General features: G+C 36.3%; 1 protein-coding gene across 1 annotated transcript; it reads left to right on the plus strand.

The window, feature by feature from the left end:
• The first annotated feature begins 1,229 nt into the window (after positions 1-1,229).
• On the plus strand, positions 1,230-10,829 carry psmd12 (proteasome 26S subunit, non-ATPase 12). Its single transcript, XM_077199061.1, has 11 exons — positions 1,230-1,489; positions 1,802-1,861; positions 1,953-2,081; positions 2,889-2,996; positions 3,147-3,251; positions 4,835-4,984; positions 5,119-5,253; positions 5,732-5,844; positions 5,974-6,148; positions 9,921-9,998; positions 10,256-10,829. The coding sequence occupies exons 1-11, from the start codon at positions 1,382-1,384 to the stop codon at positions 10,463-10,465; spliced, it is 1,371 nt and encodes a 456-aa protein (XP_077055176.1). The 5' UTR covers positions 1,230-1,381; the 3' UTR covers positions 10,466-10,829.
• Positions 10,830-12,125: the final 1,296 nt, after the last annotated feature.

The raw sequence follows: 12,125 nt of genomic DNA on the forward strand, positions 1-12,125 counted from the left end.
GTCCACTGTGTTTTATCAAGGGCAGGGCCAATGCAGCTAGCTATCAGGAGATTTTGGAGCACTTCATGCTTCCATCTGCTGAAAAGCTTTATGGAGATGAAGATTTCATTTTTCAGCACGACCTGGCACCTGCTCACAGTGCCAAAACCACTGGTAAATGGTTTACTGACCATGGTATTACTGTGCTCAATTGGCCTGCCAACTCTCCTGACCTGAACCCCATAGAAAATCTGTGGGATATTGTGAAGAGAAAGTTGAGAGACGCAAGACCCAACACTCTGGATGAGCTTAAGGCCGCTATTGAAGCATCCTGGGCCTCCATAACACCTCAGCAGTGCCACAGGCTGATTGCCTCCATGCCACGCCGCATTGAAGCAGTCATTTCTGCAAAAGGATTCCCGACCAAGTATTGACTATTGAGTGCATAACTGAACATAATTATTTGATGGTTGACTTTTTTTTTTGTATTAAAAACACTTCTTTTATTGGTCGGATGAAATATGCTAATTTTTTGAGACAGGAATTTGGGGTTTTCATGAGCTGTATGCCAAAATCATCAGTATTAAAACAACAAAAAAGACCTGAAATATTTCAGTTGGTGTGCAATGAATCTAAAATATATGAAAGTTTAATTTTTATCATTACATTATGGAAAATAATGAACTTTATCACAATATGATAATTTTTTGAGAAGGACCTGTATATATATAGCCTATATACAGAGAGAGCACGATGCAAAAACTAAATATGAGAGCAATATTGTTCCTGAATTAACCACAATTTGGTATTTTATTTGAAGATGGGTAATGTTGGAATACATTTCAAGTGGTCTGGTAAATAATTCCATAATTTAGCCCCTTTTACTGAAAAGGCAGTTTGGGCAAATATTCTACGGAAAGGAAAACTACAATTGCCTTTTAACGCTTCTCGGGTGGTGGGTCTTGTACCACTTTGCTGTCTTGTTATTGTTTTGCAAAGGTGTGGAGGAGCAGTGTTTAGGCATTTGAAGACAAATTTAACAAAGTGCAGGGAGATAAAATTAGCAAAACTTTGGAGAATTTGGCAATGATGGTACCTTATTCTCTTATTTTCCAATATTGATTGCTATCAAGGTATGATGAGAGTTTCAAACAGTATAACAAAAAGTGTTTAAGAAAAACATTGCATAACCTATATTTTTAATACAACACTTATAGCCTACCCAACGTGATAAAGAGAATTTCCCTCTCGTTTCGACGTCGTCTCACACTCCTGTCCAGTTGGAGGCGCTAATGCACAAATATCTTGTTTGCCCCGAAGAAACAGAAGAAGATATACAGCGAGGTGTTAGGGTTTAAGTTATCAGATTCACTGCGAATTCTTCATTTTATAAGCATAAATAATGGCTGAGGACAGAGTTGAACGATCAGATGGACGGATAGTAAAGATGGAGGTTGATTACAGTGTCACTGTAGATCAGCGTCTGCCTGAGTGTGAGAAAATGGCCAGAGTAAGTGTGAATGAGCGGCTGAGTCATGCTGCGTGCTAAAGCTAACGTTCATCACATCATTTCAGCGTTAAACTATATGATTTGTTTATTTAATATAAACCACTGTATCGCGTTTAATGAAAAACGATTGTTTTCATATGGAGATGTAAACCTTCCAGGAAATTACTGTCAAAATAGGCGTCTGATTAGGTTTTTAGCCGATATTTGATCATGCCTCATATTTCAAGTTTATAAATAATTACTGCTGGATGCGTAATGATATGAGCTTTGGTTAAACAACATGCCATAAAGTAATCTGGTTTTGTTTTTAAGGATGGCAGACTACAAGAGGCCGTCGAGAGTCTGCTGTCACTAGAGAAGCAAACAAGAACTGTAAGTGTTATACTGTGCTCTGTTTAATTGTAGCTTCAATATTCTTAACTCTAAAATGCCCTGCTTTTTGTTTGCATTTGTGTCTGTCCAGGCTTCAGATATGGTGTCCACCTCCAGGATCTTGGTGGCTATAGTTCAGATATGCTACGAAGCCAAAGACTGGGATGCCTTGAATGAAAACATCATGCTACTGTCTAAGAGAAGAAGCCAGTTGAAGCAGGTAGGAAAACTTCTATAAACATCATGGAGCCAGTGATTGAGCTCAAGAAATGTTTTTTTTTTTCAACAACCTGTACCGTAATATACAATGCCTAGTATAAGTGAACACACTTTCCATAAGATCATCTCTCAATGCAAATCATACCAGCTATTAGCCTAACTGAAATAACACCATGCCAATCTATAAGTATGGTAAAGGGAATTTGATGATGTGGGGCTTTTTTAATTCCAAAGGCCAAGGGAACTTTATCAGGATGCATAGTATCCTGGATCCACGAAACAACTGGCCTTTAAAAATAAAAATCTGCCTGCCTCAATGGGAATTTAACATAGGGGTGTCCTGACTTATGTAACCTGTATTTTAAGGGACAACATTTATTTATTTACGATACATTATTCATTCACAAAGAACATTGGTGTCCTTAGGTTGAATTTTTCCTAATTATTTAAATTAAGGCATTAAGATCAATTTCTAAAAGATTATTTTTTATTCCTCTTTGAAGTCAACTTTAGCATGGGTGCGTTCACTTATGCTATCCACTGTGTGTGTATATATATATATATATACAACAAATAAATAAATGTATGGGCAGAATGGGGAATATGCAAAGATAATAGAGGGAAGTAATAACAAGGGCAGGTACATCAATTCAGTACAGCAACTGTAACAATGCATGGTACTCATCATTATTTGTATTACTATTATTATGTTATTGATTTCCAATATGTGTATTCTAAATAACTTGTTAGAAGATTTTTTATCATTGATTTCCCAGAATTAAAATATTAAGTTCATTTTCCTTTACAGGCTGTTGCAAAGATGGTACAGGAATGTTATACATATGTCGATGCTGAGAATGACCTGGCTATCAAACTCAGACTCATCGACACGCTACGCACGGTCACTGCTGGAAAGGTCTCAGTTCCTTCTGTTTTTAGATTATTGTATTTTGTGTTAAGTTGGATAACTTATCATCCTATTTCTTATAAGTTGGATCACTCTACTCCATTGTAATGCTCAGCTTTACTCCTTAATCATGCTGAGTGAATATTACTGTTTTTGTAGATATATGTGGAGATTGAGCGTGCCAGGCTGACTAAAACATTGGCCTGTATCAAAGAAAAAAATGGAGAGGTGAAAGAGGCTGCATCCATTCTCCAGGAACTGCAGGTGAGTCATCATCATCATACTCTTAAGGCCTCACACTAACTGGAATATTCCGTGTTAGGATGGACACATGCTGCTGTACAATTCAGCACATGGCAAAGAAGGGGTCTTACTGACACCAGAAACAGCACTAGAGTGGTATTGGACCTGCTTGTATTTGCCCCCCAACCCCAGGCAAATGACTCCTCTGCTGATAATGTGTGCATATATTGTGCGTGCATGTGTGTAATGGAGGTCTGCTAGTGAGAGCTGTGCGAGTAAACCTCACTCCCCTGATCTCAAGAGGTGCAGTAGCGACTGACGCTGGAAACGTCTTAAGTGTCTTAAGTCTTAAGTGTCCTTGTTAGTGCGTTGCCTCCCATGCTGGACACACCGGTTCGAGTCCCACTTGGAGCGGGGCGAGTAAGACCAGAGGGGTTACATGTGCATAAAGATAGCCACTCTGGACAGAATTGTGTGTATTTCTGTTAAGCGCAATCTTTTTTGTTTTTTGTATTTCATAATATTTTGAATTGGCTATTTTATTGGGTTGAATTTGGCTCATAACGATATATTAATATATATATATATATTTTTTTTTTACTTTGGATTTTACTTTTAATTTTAAGGTGCAGTATGTAACTTTTTCACTCTACTAAAGCTTAAAAAGACCATAATATGTTTGCATATATTGAGGACACATGCAAAGTTCACTCACTCGTTTATCTAAAAAACACTTCTACTAGCTTCTTCTAGTCATTTTTTTATGTGCCGTTGTCATTTTTATTAGATTTTTTAGCTTTATTTATTTCTGTTTTAGTTTGTCATTTTAGTACATCAAATTATTAAAGTTATCATTTCTATAATTCATTTATTTATTTCAGCTTTACCTCAAACATTTAATAATTTTAGTTTTCGCGAACAATAAAAGCTTTCACAGATCATCATCACTCCCCCCCCCCACCCCAAAAAAGTAGTCGGTAAAATACATAAATATAACAATTTATATATATTATATATATATTAATATGCTGATACCTCATATTTTATATTATACAACTGTCTTTTTTTCAAAATTTCATATATACAGTATATATAATATATTTTATTTGGAAGTCTCACAACATAATTTATAATCGATAACTTTTCCATACATTTTACCAAACACAAAACTAAAATAAGATATAGAAATCTAAAGAAACTTTTTGTTTTGTTAAAACTATCATTTATAACGTCTATAAATTCATGTATCGTTGGTACCACAGGCTATCACCAATTCTTCATAATTTTTTTCTTAGAAGCAACTAAGATTATTTTAAACTCAATTGGTAATCTGTTGCTGTAGTATTTTTGGGTATTAAACCCAAATAAAGTACCTCAAAAGTCAATGGAATTTCAAGATCCACTACATAGTTTACAATTTCATAGACATTCTTTCAAAACACAACTATATGATGTCTTTCTTAATGTACAAAATTGTATGTATTTATATAACTGTTATGTTCTTGGTGTTACAAACTAAAAAGAGCAGTTACTTGAATTTGTTGTTTAGCATTCACACTTTGCACTTGATTTGAACAAATATTTCTCATGCTCACTCTCTGCAGGTGGAGACATATGGCTCAATGGAGAAGAAGGAGAAGGCGGAGTTCATTCTGGAGCAGATGAGGCTGTGCATTGCTGTGAAGGACTACATTCGCACACAGATAATTAGCAAAAAGATCAACACTAAGTTCTTCCAAGATGAGGGCACTGAGGTTTTCATCCCCTTTTTGAGGAAACTTTTATTCTGCTCTTGTATTTTTCTGATTCATTTTCAGTTTATAATCTTGGTGGGAGGTACATTCAATTTTTCCATTTACATAAACGCTTGCTTTTCTGGCTTGTCTAGGATTTGAAACTGAAATATTATAATCTGATGATTCAAGTTGATCTGCACGAGGGCTCCTACCTGTCCATATGCAAACATTACCGAGCCATATATGACACTCCTTGTATACTAGAAGACACATCCAAATGGCAGCAGGTACCTTTTCTTGTCTTAAATCCTTGCCTTTTCTTTTTAATGTTGCGGTTCAGCTTAGTAATGCAAAGAAACGCTAGCGATATTTCAATCCGCATTATTTTCATCTGCATTTTGGGAAATTCTCTCACATGATTGCATTCCCAAACACCAGGCATCCGAATGCAAAATAGCATGACACATTTTTTATTGCATCTCATCTGCACACTCTAAGACGCAAGTATGATGTAGGAAAAAGGAGCCACAGTGGCTTCCCCAATGGCAGCTACTTCCAATTTTATTAGATTTTTTGCACCAATTTCCCAGGAATGGATGATTTTGTTCTCTTGAATGCATACAGTACGCTGCTTTATTTGTAAATGTTTTATGCGATATTCAAATCTTTCCCACAAGATAAATTCACAACTTGGATGAAAACATAGCTGCAGTCACTTGCAATCTAGTGCTTTTTAAAACTGAAAAGGTCTCCTGTATCTTTTAGGCTCTCAAGAGTGTGGTGCTCTACGTGATTTTGGCTCCTTATGACAATGAACAGTCTGATTTAGTTCATAGAATCAGCCTTGACAAGAAACTGGAGGAAATACCCAAATACAGGTAAATGAGCCAAAACAAACTTGGAGTTTTATGCAAGAGTTCAGACATATTTTTCAGCAGTCAGCCAGCCACAAGCATAATAGTAAATTCAGGTGGAGGTGTTTATCTTTTTTTAATCTTCCCTGGCAGGGATCTCCTGAAACAATTCACCACCATGGAGCTGATGCGCTGGTCATCTGTAGTGGAGGATTATGGAAAGGAACTGAGGGAGGGTTCCATGGAAACTCCTGACACTGATGTCTTCACGTACTCGGAAGAGGGAGAAAAGAGATGGAAGGACCTGAAAAATAGAGTGGTAGAGCATGTGAGTAAGGCTTATTTTTGCTGATATGTGAAGCCAAGTTTTACTTTATTAAAATTTGTTTACATCTGTTCATGTGACTCATAAAAGAATAATTCACTCCCAAGGAGAATTTTCATTAGTTGTTGTTGGTCTAAACCCATGTCTTTCTTTCACAAAAGGAGGGTTTATAAAGTGTTGTACTGGTTGCTCACTTCCATGCCATTACAAAGAAAGGTCACTGAGGTTTTTAAAGGGTTAGTTCACCCAAAAATTAAGATTGTCATTAATTACCTCATGTCATTCCACACCTGCGAGACATTTATTCATCTTCTGAACACAAATTAGCATTCAAGGTCCAGAACTGTAGTAGGAAAGACATAATTCAAGTAATCCTTGTGACTTCAGTGGTTTAAAGGACAAGTTCGGTATTGTACACTTAAAGCCTGTTTTAAGATCGTTTCTGATGAAATAGAATGGTTAAGATTGAAATGTGGACAAATGCTGCTGCCGAGAATTTTCGGTTTCTGTATTAGCACCCCCCCACCTCGACAATGGTTTCATAGGGTCACTGGAAGAATCATTCATAAAACGCATTAAACTTTAGTTTACAAAGACGTGAAACTCACGAGTGGTCTGGGGTGTTCACTGATATGCTCACACAAAAATCGCTGCAAAAGATGCTTTCCAACAGGTTTTATCGTAGTTTTTGTCCAACTCCAATGACTTGTATAGGATGTTCTGTGAGGTAACAGTATTACTCCGCAGCCGGAGACGGAAATGGGGTTGTTTGTATTTTTTTTCTGTAGTAATGCAGTCGCGGTATCGTAGGCTACGCTATCCAAACGTTGGCAAAGGTGCATTATCGCCACCAACTGGGCTGGAGTGTCTATTATTCAAGCTCTGATGTCCGGAAGAATGTCCACGGTTGTGAGGTGTTTGAAAAATAGGTCCACAGTTTTACAACGAATTGTAAAACACCTGTTGGAAGGCATCTTCTGCAGCGATTTTTGTGTGAGCATATCAGTGAACACCCCAGACCACTCGGTGAGTTTCATGTCTTTGTAAACTAAAGTTTTATGAATGATTCTTTCAGTGCCCCTATGAAACCATTGTCGAGGTGGGGGGGTGCTAATACAGAAAACGTAAATTCTCGGGACAGCAGCATTTGTCCAAATTTCAATTTTAACCGTTCTATTTCATCAGAAACGATCTTAAAACAGGGCTTTAAGTGTAAAATACTGAACTTGTCCTTTAACTTAAATTTTATGAAGCGTCACAAGTAGGGATGTAACGATTCACTCAACTCACGATGCGATACGATTCACGATACGATTTTTTTTAACAAGTGAATAATTTAAGAAATTATAAATGAAAAAGTGTCCCTTTTATTATTTCTCAGACAAAATGCTGTACATTTCGATTTCATTTTGAAATATATTTGTCAAATAAAAAAACTACATTGAATTTTTTTTAAAAATCCCTTCAAGGTTGTTTCAACTCAGTCTTTCTGTCTGTATGGTCAAGAGAGTGGACACTGGTACCTTCCCCCACTAAGTAAAAGACTATGTAAAATTAGTACCACATTTAGAGGGGTTTAAATTTTGTTATAATTTGTATCGTTACACTAGCAAGAGTAAAAAAAAACACACATTTAGAAAAATATGCCATAGCATCAATAAATTATATATATAAAAAATATATATCCATGTACACATTTAGAGAAAGAGATCGTAAAATACAACACCTGGTTGCCACGGAAACACTGATGCACCTTGTGATCTCCGTGGCTCTCGCACTTGTCGTATTAATGCCTTTTACATGAAAACGGAGGTGACTTGTGCTTCTCACGGTGGTGATTATTATTAGTCTACGGAAAGTCAAAATGCCGCCACACCATTTGAATGAGTCAATATCTACGCTGGCCATCGCCATGTGTTTGACGGCGCGTGCACACCAGTGAGGCACACACTGGCGTGGCGCGAGCGGAGCAAACAGAGCGTTTTCAGTCCATTCCTATAGAAGTTGAGCTTGGCTCACACAAGCTGAAGTTCCATGAATGAAGTGAAAACACTCGCTAGCTTCGCGCCAGTGTGTGCTTGCTGCTATTGTGCCTGTAAAGCGAGGTTCACAACTTCACAGTAGGCTACAGTAAACGCCCCTGTTTAAAACGTGTATCGCGATTCGTTTAACATTTCAACCGACTTGAATCGTCACACATTTTTATCGATTTTCAACCGGTTGCAAGTGTATCTTTACATACCTAGTCACAAGTGGTTGTTTGCGCAAAAAACCCAAAATGTTCAGCTTTATTACAACTTATTACTCGTGCACACGTAATGCACAAAAGACTGAATGTGATGCAATGTACTCACGGTGAAGTAAATTTTTAATTTTTTTGCTTGGAAGTAAAAAGAAGTTGGAAATACCTTTGCAGTGATTATACAGTTAACGAACATCCAGAGGCCGTACACTGTGCTGACAGCGACAGTTAGATGAATGTGTCAATGAAATAATAAAGTAAGAGCAATATTGTCAAAAATATAGATTTTTCGATACATATCGATACTGAAATATCTAAAATGCTTCCAATACAAATTTTTGCAGAATAGATACACAATACCAACTAAGCTTTCTTGCTCTCTCACAGGGCTCCAGACTAACTTTTTTCACCTCCGTCCTGGAACCATCCTGAAAAACAATTTGAACCGTCCTAAAGTGAATGTCAACCGTCCCAAAATAAAAATGTTGATCAACTGTAGATTTAGTCGGCTAAAATCTTATTGTATTTCATCGACTAAAACTAGACTAAAACTAAAACAATTCAGATGACTAAAATATAATGGGTTTAGTTCAATTGTAATGCATTAATTTCGAATGTCTCTAAAATTCCGGAGAAAACATCTATTAACCTGTTAATATTAAAGTTTGAACATGCAAGATACAGATTTAACTACTGTGACTTCAAAAAAATCTTACAATTAAATAAAACCACTTTTCCTAAAGTAGAACTGTCTTCTTTTCAATGAATGATTTATGCATTCTTTATAACTACTTGCATACATCATTCTTTATTATATCAAGCAGCAGACATATTTATTTGTATGAATTAAATATATTAAATCCTTAAAGCTATTAACGAGCAGTGAATGCTTTTCTCTTTCCAATCCAATTGCACCGATGCACATCCGATAGACCCACAACTGTTTAAATTAGCAAATTTTTGTTTTCTTTTTGTACTGTTTTTATTTATTTTTGTACCTTCCAATAAAACAGCATTTTTGTACAGCACGTCATTTCCTTTTTCCACTCCTACTGGTTGGCCTTCCTACAGTGTATTTAATTTTTTGACTGTATATATGTAAATTGGTACACATTGTTCTCATTCAGCTAACCAACTTGTTCACTGACATTCATTAGCTTCACTCAGGTTGGACATTTTGGAGTTTGTGAATGTGGTGAACTTCTAAATGCTCCTCCTAGGGAATTAATTATTTTCTATTTGGTTTACATTATACCAAGACATTGAAGAATGATAGGTTGTGAATGGAGCTTTGATCTCTATTGGTTTTGCCCTGGCGAAGTAATCAATTTATGGTGAAAAAGGGAAACCAGAATGATCTCGTATCTTCTTCATGCACTGGACTCTGTTTGTTCGTCCTGTGTAGTCATGCGAGTAATTTAAATGATATAGTGAATAAATGAGTGAACATACTTTTTTTTTTTTTAGCTATTATTTGCGGGGGTTTTTTGTCATTCAATTGCTAATTGATATTGTTTTTTTGTCCATTACCAGAACATCAGAATAATGGCAAAGTATTACACAAGCATCACAATGGGGAGAATGGCAGGCCTGCTCGACCTCTCAATTGATGTGAGTTCTGTCATTAAATAAAATATAACTTTTTTTTTATGCTGCTTTCTGCTTGGTTTGAGGGATTTATTTAGTCACAGTGATAAGAATTTATTTAATGGGGCATTACGTTATTTATTTAAGGCAATCGATTTGTTTTTAATGCTGTAATGTCCCTCCCCCACCCCTCTCTTAATAATAACTCATCAGAATTTAATGCATTTTAACATTTCAATCAATGTTGTAATATTCATCTTGCATGTTTGTCATTCTTTTAGGAATCAGAGGAGTTCTTATCAAACCTGGTGGTCAATAAGACCATCTATGCAAAAGTGGACCGCCTCGCTGGTATCATTAATTTCCAAAGGCCTAAAGACCCTAACGATCTTCTGAATGACTGGTCTCAAAAACTGAACTCTCTCATGTCTCTGGTCAACAAAACCACTCATCTCATTGCCAAAGAAGAGATGATCCACAACCTCCAATAGAGTCTGTCGCAGAGGCCTTGCTACACATTTTCTTTTTATTTCACCTTGAAACATCTGATTGAACGCATGTTAAATAAACATTTGCTGTCATTGCTTCAGTTTAAATTGTTATTGACAACCAGGTGACAGAGAACAGCGTTAGTTTCAGTCATGGGTTTTACATGGCACTTAATATTATTGTGTTTTGTGTTTAACTCTGACTATAGTTGTAAGTCCATGTGAAGCCTCCTAACCGCAGTGACACCCAATTTCCCTTTGTATTAAATAAATGCCTTGTATTCCTTTCAGACATTATAGAAAAAAATGCATAAGATTGGTGTTAATATGTTGCTCCAGCATGCACATTAAACTTTTTTGGAAATAATTCTGTGTTTGTTCATTTACCATTAAGGGGAAATACAGGCAACGTATTCAGTTTATTAGGGGTTCAAGCACGAAGTGCTGAAACCCTATTGTTATTGTTAACGTTTTTTTATTAGGGGTTCAAGCACAAAGTGCTGAAACCCTATTGTAATTGTAAGGATTTGTAAAACGCATCGTGCAGAGCAAATCGTAGGTGCTGGAGACTTGAAACCTGGCCAGATGGTTGGCCTCAATTTGGGGAGAACCTAAAATGTATATCTCCAATTTCGATTTAGGCAGGAAAAATTTTCTGCAATGTCGAATTTTGTCCAAAACCTACTTTTGCGAACTAGTCACTGGTTTTTCGCCCGATCGGAACCCAACCAGTCTAGGGCAATTCTCTGGACTCCCTAGATCAATACTTATCGAAAAAAGTTGAAATTTGGCATTTGGTTGGCTATAACAGGGTCATTTAGGAATTGGGCATGTTTGACTCATGGCCCTAGAGGTCTGTAAGAAATTTGAAAGAAATCGGCCACTAGTTGGCGCTAACAAGTTTTACGGCTCTGTAATCACGTGGTGTTGACCACATCCACACAATATGCATATCATTTGATAGATCTCCTCATACTGAACAACTTTGCCTCTAAAACTACTGCTGTCAATCAAATCGTTCATTAAATATTCACGAATATGTTAAAAACCTACTTTTGCGAACTAGTCCTAGGTTTTCCGCCCGATCGAAACCAAACCAGTCTAGGACAATTCTCTGGACTCTACATCAATAATTATAAAAAAAAAGTTGACATTTTTTATTTGGTTGGTTCTTAAAAAAGTCAGAACATGTGCCATATGACTTTATATAAGCATGAAAAATTTCAGAGAGATCTGACAAAATTTTCCTCTATAACAGTGAAAAAGGTGAAAATTAAATGAATATAATGGCATATTAAGCCAATAAGTAGTATTTTACTGCCCCCTGCTGTTTAAAATAGTCATTTTGTCACACTACTCAAGTACAATTCATATTTAGACTTTATAAAATCACTATTTTAACATTTACAATCACATTTAGTCAAATTTCATCTATTGAAGTATCACTATTGACAATTCTGTCACATGGACAAATGTGAATCCTGAATGAGACATAGTTCAAATCTCTGTATCTACAACAGAATGTGTGTGTAGTCCTATGTTTCTGAATAAATTCAGAATTATCTGATTAATAGTTTGCAAAGACATATATGAAATACCATTCAAATATTTTTTCATAATGATTGTGTGGGTGTGTGGGTGTATGCTTGCATAAAGGAGTTAA

Source organism: Siphateles boraxobius, unplaced genomic scaffold, assembly GCF_051911475.1.
Source record: "Siphateles boraxobius isolate OS27281-9 unplaced genomic scaffold, OSU_SipBor_1 41, whole genome shotgun sequence".
NCBI lineage: Eukaryota > Metazoa > Chordata > Actinopteri > Cypriniformes > Leuciscidae > Siphateles > Siphateles boraxobius.

Coding starts and splice junctions, on each gene's coding strand:
- psmd12 (XM_077199061.1), top strand. CDS start 1,382: ATGGCTGAGGACAGAGTTGAACGATCAGATGGACGGATAGTAAAGATG. Junction 1,490..1,801: donor AGTGTGAGAAAATGGCCAGA/GTAAGTGTGAAT, acceptor TTTGTTTTTAAG/GATGGCAGACTACAAGAGGC. Junction 4,985..5,118: donor TCCAAGATGAGGGCACTGAG/GTTTTCATCCCC, acceptor TGGCTTGTCTAG/GATTTGAAACTGAAATATTA.